Source organism: Sylvia atricapilla, chromosome 4 (assembly GCF_009819655.1).
Source record: "Sylvia atricapilla isolate bSylAtr1 chromosome 4, bSylAtr1.pri, whole genome shotgun sequence".
Lineage (NCBI taxonomy): Eukaryota > Metazoa > Chordata > Aves > Passeriformes > Sylviidae > Sylvia > Sylvia atricapilla.
The window spans coordinates 28165363-28176922 of record NC_089143.1 but is presented as its reverse complement, the minus strand read 5'-3'; the positions used below and the strand labels follow the sequence as shown (position 1 = coordinate 28176922).

At 41.8% G+C, this 11560-nt stretch overlaps 1 protein-coding gene and 1 non-coding gene across 2 annotated transcripts in view; both read right to left on the bottom strand.

The window, feature by feature from the left end:
* Positions 1–1755: 1755 nt before the first annotated feature.
* Positions 1756–11560, bottom strand: part of NSD2 (nuclear receptor binding SET domain protein 2) — a 99365-nt gene continuing 89560 nt past the window's right edge. The window contains exons 19-25 of the mRNA XM_066317389.1: positions 11140–11243; positions 10645–10914; positions 10433–10549; positions 8483–8624; positions 7773–7879; positions 6357–6561; positions 1756–5453 (exon numbers count right to left, since the gene is read on the bottom strand). Coding sequence (XP_066173486.1) covers positions 5188–5453; positions 6357–6561; positions 7773–7879; positions 8483–8624; positions 10433–10549; positions 10645–10914; positions 11140–11243 — 1211 coding nt within the window. The 3' untranslated portion in view covers positions 1756–5187. The remainder of the gene's footprint in view (positions 5454–6356; positions 6562–7772; positions 7880–8482; positions 8625–10432; positions 10550–10644; positions 10915–11139; positions 11244–11560) is intronic.
* On the bottom strand, positions 8769–8899 carry LOC136360854 (small Cajal body-specific RNA 23). Its single transcript, XR_010743512.1, has one exon. It is a non-coding gene; the product is annotated as a small Cajal body-specific RNA 23 (non-coding RNA).

The window sequence follows — 11560 nt, the reverse complement described above, 5'->3', positions numbered from 1 at the left end:
CATATGTCCCTTTTTTTTTTCCCGGCTGTCAGGTGGAGCTACAAAGGAGCAGCATGGTGCAGGCACATGCCTTGCACCTTTCTGCATGCTGAGGAGAGGGGCATGTAGGAGACCCACTGCCTAAATGCCTGGGCAAAGAAAGTTCTGTCCCTGACACTCCATTCATCCCCCAGTCAGGAGAGCAGCAGGAGTGGTTTGTACCTGTTTGCTGTGGCACTCCAAGCCTCCTGTGCATCCAGCCCAGTTTAACCATCTGGGTAGACGAATGTGATTTCTGTTTTCCAGAGATGATTTCTGTGTGTGGCTGGTTGACTCTTAACTTGTTGTTTGCTTTATGTCCCCTATTATGTTTTTCTCTGGGCAATGCTTAGGAGCATCCCAGGCACTCAGAAATGCCCATCACCTGCACTGGAGCCAGTGTCAACTGCTCCACGAAACCAGTACCTCTGGCCTCTTAACCTTCCCACCTTGTTTTCCTCTTACAGTGACATTCCCACCCAGGTGCTGTGTAAACCCAGCACAATCAGCTGTGACCCTTTGTGTCTGCTGTGCTTCACCAGCCCTGGATGGCCAGGAAAAACAGTATCTCTGTCAAAGGATTCCCGATTTTAAATTACTCTGCACGGAGATGGTAGCAGCTGTTACTTCTCACTTAATCTTCCAGCAGCAGAGATGGCTGAAGGAACCCAGCTCTGAGGGGTTAAGTGGTTCCTACTGTCATCTGCTCATTCTCCTTTCCTCAGGGAAGGTGTTAAAAGTGTTTAAAATAATTTAGAAAATGTACCAGTTCTCTGATCTCTCTCAGCTCTATCAGGTGAGGAACTGGGTGGAGGAATGGTACAGCAGCTGTTGTGGGCAGACAGGGTACCCAGAGAAACTGTGGCTGCCTAATCCCTGGAAGTGTTCAAGGCCAGGTTGGATGGGGCTTGGAGCAGCCTGGTTTAGGGGAAGGTGTCCCTGCCCATGGCAGGGGGTTGGATGTAGATGGTTTTTAAGGTCCCTTCCACCCCAAACCATTCTGTGATTCTAATCTGGATCAGCAGCACCAGGGATGCTCCCCACTACCCAGCACAGCTGCCTGCAGTCTCTCCCACGGCTGATTTAGGAGAGATGGGAAGTTTCTCTCTGGCCCAAGGCTGTGGTTTTCCTTAGAGCAGCAGATGGACACAGTCCTGATGCACAGCACCAGGTGACCTCAGCAGAACTATCAGGCACCAGTATCAAAGCAGATCTCTGAAATGCCTTTTAAAAAATGTAGCTGCTGTCACACGTGGGAAACTCCACATGTGAAGCCAAACCAGACCCAAAAAAACCTGTCTGAAAAAGCCAGTCAAATTCAGACCAGACCAAGCAGGAGCAGCATTTTTGACGGCAAAAGCACCCTGAGGGAGCAACCCTGGCTGGGCTGGGTAGCTCCAGCTGAGTGACATACAAGCCTGTAAAATTATGAGCAACAGAGAGCAGCACTGGAAAAACTGGGCTGCAAGAAATGGCAGCATTTCTGTGATAAGCAACAGTGTGAAAACAAGCCACAGCACAATCATTATCACCGCCGTGGAAGCTTAAAACAGTATTTCCAGGGTGTCTCTTAGGAAGGCCTGGAGTGAAAGTTTTCCCTATGAGAGAACAACGCCCTGTTCCCTCACTGCCAAACCATGCTTGCTTAGTATGTATCAATTCCACTTTTTCTCTTTAAAGAAAAAAAAGATGCCAAACTAGGTATATAGAGCTGTTTTACAAAAGAGGCTTAGCAACTTCTTAAATAACTAGGAATAAAATTCAACATTTAATAAGACATTGAAGTTTCTCAAGCAGTCAGACATGGAATGAGACTCAACAATGTGGAAAAATCCCATTAATATGTCTTTCAAGATATTTTGCTTTTACCAAGTAATTCAAATAAAAAAACCTCCTACAACCTGACCATGAACACAAAGCTATTGAACAAAACAGACATTTACTCTGATTATTTTTCCTAGGTTGTATGAAAATACATCTAACATACTTAACTGAAAATTGTTTCCATGCTTGCTCATGTGATAAAAGAACAACACATTCTGAAATTGGCTGTCACATATCTAGCTTTTTGCTAGAAAAGGAAAGACATTTTGCTACTTTGATGGGCAAGACACAAAGAACATCATTTAAGGCCACATAATATGCCACAGTTAATGTTGTTTAGATTAATTTATAACAGAAAATCCTTCAAGTTGCTGAATGCTAAAAAGTATTGAGTTGCATCATGAGAAAGCTCAAGTCTTAAGGATTGTTTTACCTCGTGTTTGAAGAATGGGAATAGGAAAACAATGCCACAACTTTTCTTCTATCTTAGTTTTAAAACAAAACTTTAGCCTGTTTTCCCAGGCTGCAGAGCAAGGTACAGAAAGAAGCCTTAATTACAATGCACCTAAACCCCACCTGTCCTGGTACAGAAACCAAAATTCTCCCAGATCACCACCTGAGTGCCTGAGCAGAGCTCACGGGGTTCCATGGCCAGTATGTATCAAGGGAGGGTATGATCCACATTCCTCCTCAGGATCAGTCTACAGGACGTGCCCAGCAGCAGGAATGAACTCCTAGGAACTCACAAGTGAGCTCCTGGTCTGCAGTCCCAGTGATGCAGATCCCCATGAGCCCAGAGGGTCGAGCAGTAAAGAGCAGGGAGAGGTAGAAGACAGCAGAAGGTCAAACAGCCCCTGGCTCAGAGGTGTTTGTGTGAACAAAGAGTCTCTCTGTCCCCACAGACAGACACAAGGGGTGGCTGTCCTGCATCCTGCCGTGCTGAATGTGCTGTGAGCCCCAGGAGAGGCTGTGGGCTCTGTGCCTCAGCCCAAACCCCAGGGGTGCTGTCACTGCAGCAGTGCTGTCAGTAACAGACACTGGGGGATCTGCCTCTTAGGACCTGGGGCATCACTGTTCCAGAGTGACAGAGCTGTTACAACATACGCATGAAGAGGAAAAAGCAACAAAACAACTAAAAAATTTCACAAATTATGAAAGCAATGGAATGTAAAGGAAAAAAATTTATAATAACTTATTTAAAGGTATTCTTACAAAGCCTTCCTTACATGGTATAGTATTCAAAGAATGGTCCCAATGACATCAAATTCCTTCATTTTGTTTCAAAGCAATGAGGAAATTATTTCTGCTTTACTACCTGACCTCATTTTCCTTCCCTTGAAACCCAATATTAAAGAAACATCCATAATACCATTTTTTGGTTTTGATTTTATGCACAGGGCTGCTCTTCAGCCCCATGGCAGAGAAAAAGTTTCCCTCAAAATCAATTAAAGAATCTTGAATCTTAACTTGAGTGCAAGGCTTGGCATACCATTTAAAAAAACAGAAACATGTAACACTTCCCCTGATTTTGAACTGTGCTATTTCTTAAAAATTATTTGAAAAAAAAAAATTAACCTTCCAACAGTGTTTATAAAAACTGATTCAAAAAACAAAGCATTTTGGTCACAAATCAGAACCCAAAGTGTTCAGCATAGGGCAATGCAACATTCATAACCTTTTTCAATTAATATCTTCTAATAAAACCAGAGTTTTTACATGTTGGGAATAAATGGGAGTTTTGGTAATTCCAACAACTAAATCAAATCCTGATGAAATACCTTGGGGAAAAACCATACACTTCCATGATATAGCAAGGCTTCATTTTCAAAAAGGCTACACAGAGTTCCTGCACTATGAAGGGCAAACTAAGCTAGAAGATACACAAATGGCTCAATGGACATGGAGATGCACAGGGTGGGTCACAATGGCACAGCCCAGAACACACTTGGAACGCCGCCTGGGCACACGCCAAGGATGTGCACTGGGAAGAAAACTGGCAAAGATGTTTTTCTTTACCGTTTTTTCCTAGTTCTAATCTTATTTCCATCAACACCAAGTCCTGTATATCCATCTCACTGTGAGCTAGTGAGGACCTAATGCTAATGGGAGCGAGGAATTCAAAACAGCTTTGCTTGCACAACACAGTGGTGACTGGATAGTCAAGAGCAGAGCTCCTAAAAGTGTAACAAAAAATTTCAGTCTGTCAAGTAGCCAGTTTTATACGAACTTTTCCAAAGGAACAGAGTAAGGCTAAATTTCCCATCAAAATTCTTACAAGCTTCTTCAAAAATCTATTTCACTTTTACTTAATTGTTTTGAATTTAATTTTTGCATTTTAGTCAAGTTTCACTTTCTGTTTCATTCATGGGGGTGGTTTTGCTCCTTGCTGGAGCAAAATCATTTCTTGATTATCACAAAGTTGAAATGCTTGGACTCCAAGCATTCCAAAGAAAAGTTTGCCTCTGCATTTTACCTGCCACGGAGGAAAAAAAAATCAAATAATTTTTTCCAAGTAATAGCTTTTGAAAGATTTATTTTTATGCAGACCCAAAAATCCTAGAGTATTTATCCTGGACTGCAAGACAATATCCCTTTAAGTCCAGACCTGTTCAGCTCTGCAAGATCAAGTAACTTCTATTTTGCTGGGATGAAATACAGGAAAAAACAGCATAGAAAAGAATCTGTTACAAGGATTCCTCCTCTCTGGTACAGGGGCGTGCCTTTCCCACCACGCACCACATTTCTTGGTGGAAGGATATTTACGATCATGATTGCTTAAGAATCCTTTTTGAAGAGCACAAACCAATTGCTGTGTGTGTGGCTGTAGTGAGATGCACCTGGGTCATGACTGGCATTCAAGCACTTGCTCAAAATCACACAAGGCAAGCAAATTTCACTGGGACCACAGACCAAGCCATTTCTTACTCAAAAGGACTTGAGAACTAACAACTTCTTTCAAGGATATACTATTTTAAACATCTGTTGGTTGACAAATACTATCTCAAAAAACTATGTTTACGCCTACCTGGTTTGATTTTAACCTACCTCCAGCCTGCAAGTATTTTGGAGGGAGCATTTTACATTCGTAACAATTCAAGTGTAACTGTAATGCTGAGTATTAAGTTTGGTTTGTCCTGAAGTTTGCTGAACTATGCAGTTCGTTATCAGTGCAGAAGCAGCAGAAGACTGCTGTGGTTGGCTCAGTGGATTTATAAAAACAAAACAAAAAAATCCCCTCCCCCCCGCTGTAACCTTTACAGAATATACGTAAAATTGTGTCCTTCCCTGGTCATATTCACAACTTATCTACAAGATAGTGTTAGCAGTAGAAACTGCAGTCCATGACTATTTGCATTCAGCTCTCATCCATCTGTTCCTCTTTCTTCTGGGCTTGAACTTGTTCAGTTTTTTGCGGGGTTTCTCAGTCTTCTGAGGTTCAACAGAATCCACCCCGAGAACATGTTCAGAGCAGCATAACTGTCCATTCAACGTGGAATTTAGTACTGTCCTGTCTTGGTGCTCCTTGCAGAAAGAGTTTGGGCAGAAGTGGCAGAAAGAAACAGAAGGTTTGCCACAAACATCACAGTGGTGCCAAGGACACTCCCACTTCCCTGCAATCAAAACCAAAGAGGCCATTATTGCAGAGTAAAACACAGTATCATCTCTTAGAGAAGTTTTGTGTTGTAGCAGCTGAACAAGGCACAACTTATCCTGACAAAGCAAATGACAACAACTACCGGGGCTGATCTCAACATTCAAAATGCAACATCATACTTCTAAAGCTCAGCTGTCAGCTGCAAGGAGCAGCCTTGACACACTCTCATTTAAAGACAGCAGTCAGCTCCAGCTAGAAGAAATGACTCACGCTTCACTCAATAGCATTTCACAGAACTCCCAGGCTGGTAGAGCACGCAAGCATCTGGTCAGCTGCTGTCTACTCCTACAGTCTGCTGCCAAGTCTTGCTCAGGAATGACTGGTGTGCTTCACTTACAGCTGCTCTTCAGCCCCAGCATACTTTGCCAGTCCTGGTTTTATTTGTTTCTGGGATAACAGGCTTTGCCTGCTTCCCTTCTTCATATCCCACCTGACATGGCTGACTGGAACCAGGTAACTCCTGTGATATCCGGAACCGCAACTTGATGTCTGCTGCTCTTAATTTCCCTACTTGCTTTCTTTCAGAAGCTCCTGCTGGTCTTCTGGCTTGAACTCAAAGGGCTTCATGTATCTCTTAGACAGAATCAACCTTTCCTGTGGCAGGGCCACGGTGCTCCTAACCAGGTGATGTGCTCAATTACCTACATTTGTAAAACAAATGCCTCATTTTGCCAGAGGCAGAGGAGGCCGCCATTTTGTCTTCAAATCCAAGAGGAGCTGCTCCCACACGGCGCACAAATGAAATTCCTGCCATACATCCCCAGTGTTTTCAGGATGACACTCCTTACAAGGTTTCAGTGCAATAACTGAGGTACTTGCACAAGTCATTTATACAAGTGTAAGACACGGGCTGACTCACCAAAAGGACGTTTCACCAAACCAAGGCAGGAGAGATGATAAGCTTTAGTACAAGATTTCCTGTCACACAGTACCAGCTGGCCTCCATCACCACAACGGAAACAATCATCTTCAGATTCTTTCTTCCCTTCATGTTTCGTTCTGCGTCTCCGTGTTCTCTTTTTGGTCTTTTTGCCTTTTTCTTCTGAGGCATTAGTGGAAGAATTCTAAAAGAGTAAGATGTGAAACTGTAAATTCCAGTTTTGCAATGGAAAAATATTACACAGCCTAGCCAAACGGTTGGCACACCTGGCAGATCACGCACACAGCCAAAACCCTTGACTTGGGGCAGACCTGCCCAGTGCTTCACTGATCTGTGTTGACAAAAAACCTACACTGACCCTTGTGAAAAGTCATCCTGAAAACAGATCTTCTCCCTGCAAGACCTTCCTACTGAAAAAAACCTTTAATTTTCTTGTTACTGACAAAAGGTCTTCTGATTTCCAGTCTAATCTACTTGTGGCTGTTATCCTCATTATGCACTTGGCACCACCAATCACTTCAATATCCATTTTTCTTTGCCAGTTGTGAATACTCATGATGAATTACTAAAACCTGCCCCATTTTTCTTTGAGGAACAGAAAGCAGTACTTCAGTAACTGCAGTTAATGACAGGAAGAATATACCAAACCTTATCCCTATTTCAATCTGATTTCAATTCTGCTGCTTGCACTTTAACTGTCCTTCACCAAATCATATAAAATTGTGGATGATTTTTCAACATCCCTACCATTGTTCCCTCCCTCTCATCCCAGTAATCACTATCTACTTTCTTTAAATTTAGTCCATTCTATCTACCAATGCAGACAGCTCCATAAAACTAAATGGTAACATTTAATCTCTTCATGATTGTCTGTGTAAATGTTCACAGGCTTATGTAAAACCTCATTTAAATCCATCTCTTAACAAAAACTAGCTGTCTGGGTTCTGTAGATTCCCAGTTCACCCTCTCAAGTGGGTGGTACTGAGCACTGTGAAGGACCACAGGAAAAGTGCAGCTTTTCAACATCCACAGGTGGTACTTGTGCCTTCCCTCACACTCCTATGCCAGCCCTTCAGCAAGCTCCATCAAATTCTGCTGGATTACAGGTTTTGAACTAACCTGGACAGGAATCATACAGATCATTTCTTGATATATGTTGATAACTTTTTCCCCCACATTCAAAACTCGCATTTTTTTATTCTTCTGTTTAATTTTTTAATGAATCTTAGCAAAATAATAATACTGTGTAAGGTTTAAATCAGGAAATACAAACTAGAATGTCAGAATTATCTCACTTACCACAGTTAGGCACATTAGTCAGTTTGAAGCTTCTACAACCCTTCCCCTGACAAGACTATCAAAATCTCTGGATGGATTACTTGATATATTACTTGCCTTTGGTCTGTCCCCAAGAAATCCACTACAGTTTGGGGCACCACATTTGCAGACTGTTTTTTCATTGCCCAGACAGTCAAGGTTGTAATTAAAAGTCAGCTCCGTCCCTGAGTGTGAAAAGGACAAAGTAAGAAATTCTATCAAAAATATTGCAAACAAATACAACAGCTGTTACTATCTGTCTGCTGGTTTGGGACTTATTTGTTGATGTACTGTCACAGGATTTTCCCTCTCTTTACTGCTTCTAAGCACTCACAATGATTAACTAGATGCCCATATATCATGATGTCTTATGCAATTACATTTTAAAATAAATTCGTTTGACTTCACAAAACTGTGTCTGGCCTTCACCCATATCTATCCATCAACCATCCAGCTAGGTAAGTGCCCAAACCAGAAAACAGATACTTTTAAGCAGCCTCCCACATTCACACCTTAAGCTTATTATGTTCTTGGGAAAGAAGCATTTGAGAGTGCTTTAAATTTAATAAGGATACTTGCCCTAGAAGCAAGCAACAAAAAGCAGCCATGGGACTCAAAATTAAGAAACACTGAAGTAAAAAGCAGATCACAAAGCATCTCCTCTGGGTGCTGCGTTCTCTATAAAAGTATTTGCACTGAACCAGTTAAGCCATGACTGTCTCAACAATACATGCACAAAAGGTTTAACTCAAAGAGAATGAAACCAAAGCCAACCCGAGCTGAGGTACCTGCAGGAATGTCACACACAGCAAAGAGCCCGACACGAGTGTCTCCATTCACTGTCCACTTTAGAGTTTCACAATTTGGTTGGCAGCTGTGATTCATAAACCGAGAATAGTTTCCTTTGGGGCCAGCATCAATAATACGGTCCTGGAGAACAAACCAGCAACAGGATGAAGGTTTTTTTTCTCCCCCTCACAAAAAAAATATTAAACCCATCCATAACTGATTTCAACAGTTGCATTCAGAACTGACACGTTGCTATCCAGAGCACACAAGCCAACTGCGGGTACATGTTGTATTGGAAACTGTAGTGTCCCATGTGGCCTGGAATGGGACACTCCCAAAGCAATACTCCTGCTCTAGCTCACATTTTCCCAGCACTTATCACAGCCACATGGCAGGATAAGAGTTCTTGTGAGCATTATGGTGGGCATCTAAAGGAACCCCTTTCCCCAGGAAGCTTCAAAACTCAGACTCAGTTCTTTACCATTTACTTATATTCACAAAGCTGTGAGGTATTTACAAGTACTGTGCTTCATGGCATTTAACAAATCACTGCCTGATTACTTCCAGAAATTACCAGTTTCTCACCAGATTTCTTTCCCCAAATCAGCCTAATTTAAACAAAAACCAAGCTCTTGGTAAACTAAACCCATCCCATTTCTACACACAGTTGGTCTTAAATTTCTATCTCCACAAAATAGACCAGACATGAACAAAATAAAGTCTTGAATAAATAAAATAAAGTCTTGAAATCGCCAGAACCGTCTTCTTTGCAGAGCTGCTTGAGAAGGCTTTGCTTATTTATGAGGTATTGTCATAGTTTCCTTCTAGCTCATTTTTATAATGCACATGTGTGACTGTCATGCCTATGTGCACACACATCACTGCATGGGCAGCTCAGCCTTGTACTGGCACTGGTAGTTTTGGCAAGTTAGACCCACAATGAACATTTATTAATTGCAGTAAGTCAAATACATGTTCAGTTCAGATATTTAACACACTGATGTTGTATGTCAATCTAGCAGAGAAGGGAGAAACTTTAAGTGTTAGAGAAATGTGGTTTCAACATTCTGTGGCAGTAACTGTTGTGCAGGAGCTCCTCAGTTACAGGACTAATGAAAACAGTAGCTGTGGAGATGCCGAGCAAGAGCCTTGGGAAAAAGAATGGTGGTTGGGACTGAAAAAAATGCAGGACTGGCAGTCAGCTCTTGTTTTTCTCCTAAGTAGTTGTCTGGGGACTTAAGAAATATAATATAGATAGTCTATAACTCCTGCTGTCAAGGTTCTTCACTTTCTCTTCCACCTGAGGAAGAAAATACTCGGAGGTGTGCACAGAAGCACAAGTGCTGCATTATTTTGGGGTGTTAATTAATCTGCTGCAATAATTCGCTGTGAATCAATTTGTGGAGGGCTCACTGGCTACTAACAGTGAGTGCTTTCAGAAAGAGTTTCTACAAAAGCACAAGCCTAGTTTTGCCACAAACAATGCAAGGGACAGATGGCTGGAAAAAAACATTAAATGCCTTATATAGGACACAGCCTCACAATTCTATTCCACATTTCTCTCAAGTGAGAATTTTATTTTCTGTGGCTGAAACTTTTGTAAAAGGACTGCTAACAGCAATCCCTTCCACTGTATCACTACTATTTCCCCAAACTTCATACTTCATTTTAAGACTAGGCAGGTAATTACAGGTAAGTACTGTACTTCATTTCAAACAACAAAGCACAACCTATAGACCTTAATATGTAACTTATTGCATAACACATAACTAAGGAGATTAATTATATACATATAGAATGGAGAGAGAGCAGGCACAGAAGATGCAACTCTGTGAACACGTGAAACTGTAGAATGTCAAAGGTAGCAGAGTGCCCTGCCAAGGTGATCAACAGAAGAGATCAAAATAAGGTTTTAAGTAAACAATGGCAAAAAATGTCAAATACCCTACCTTATCAATAGTAAGCATATAGAAGTGAGTGATGTCATTTTCATGTGCATATTTGATTCTTGCCATACATTCTTCTTCATCAATCAGCTCTCCCACATACTCATTCACAAACTCCCCCTGAAAGACACCGAGTATCACTAGTGAAGTATATCCCAAACCCACAAACAGCATCGCAGGTCAGTGATTTCCCACTGGGTAAGAACAATTCCTACCTTTTTAATGTCCCTCTTGGCAACCAGCCCCCAGCCTTTGCCATCAGTTTTGATGATCTTTGTCTCGGGGTACTGGCGCTTGGTGAAGCACTGGTTCTGGCACCGCTCTCCCGCCGGGCAGACTTGTGGGTGGCACTCGTACATCAGCATCCGATTGAGGCACTCGGAATCAAAGCCACAAGGGTTTTCATCCGTGGGTTTGCAGTTGCACTTGGGAATCTCAGATATGTCAGCAGTGTATATCTGCACTTTACCACAGGGTTTATTCACCTGAAAAATGCATTAAAATAGTGCAAAACAGTTAACTTTAAAACAGTTAATTTTATGGCAAGGGTTACACAGTGCTTGCTAATTTGGTTTTGCACCACTAGATGCTCTAACAAAAGCAAAATTTTACCATGTCATGACTCTAAAAGCACAGTTACCATCATTACCACCTGACCCTATCTCACTGCTCAGCTCAAGCCTTCGAGTACCCATTTCCTCAAACCTTACCTTAATATGTTTGTACGGTGGAGGTTTACGTTCACTCTCCTGGGTTTCTTTGGCTTCCCGCTGTAGCTTTATTTCTCGAAATCGAGTTTCAGCTTCTTGCAAAGCTGAAAAAAGATTGCAGCATCAACAGAAATGCGAGAAAGAAGATTACTCTCCCCCAAACTGACTTGCTCATTCCCATGCATGTTAAAACAACGCATTGTCTACTTCCTAGTACCATCATTCAATTTTCTTGCAAATAATGCTTCTGGAGTGTTAATGTTCTAAACAGATGTATAAATTCAACTTTCAGTCTTCCAGTGTGATAGTCTCTCTTAGTCTTTTCTTTAGCTTACCAGAAAGTAAAATTCATCAGATTTAATTTCAGTTAGATGCCAGTCTTTTATAAGACATTAATGTTTTCATGCAAAGACAGTAATAG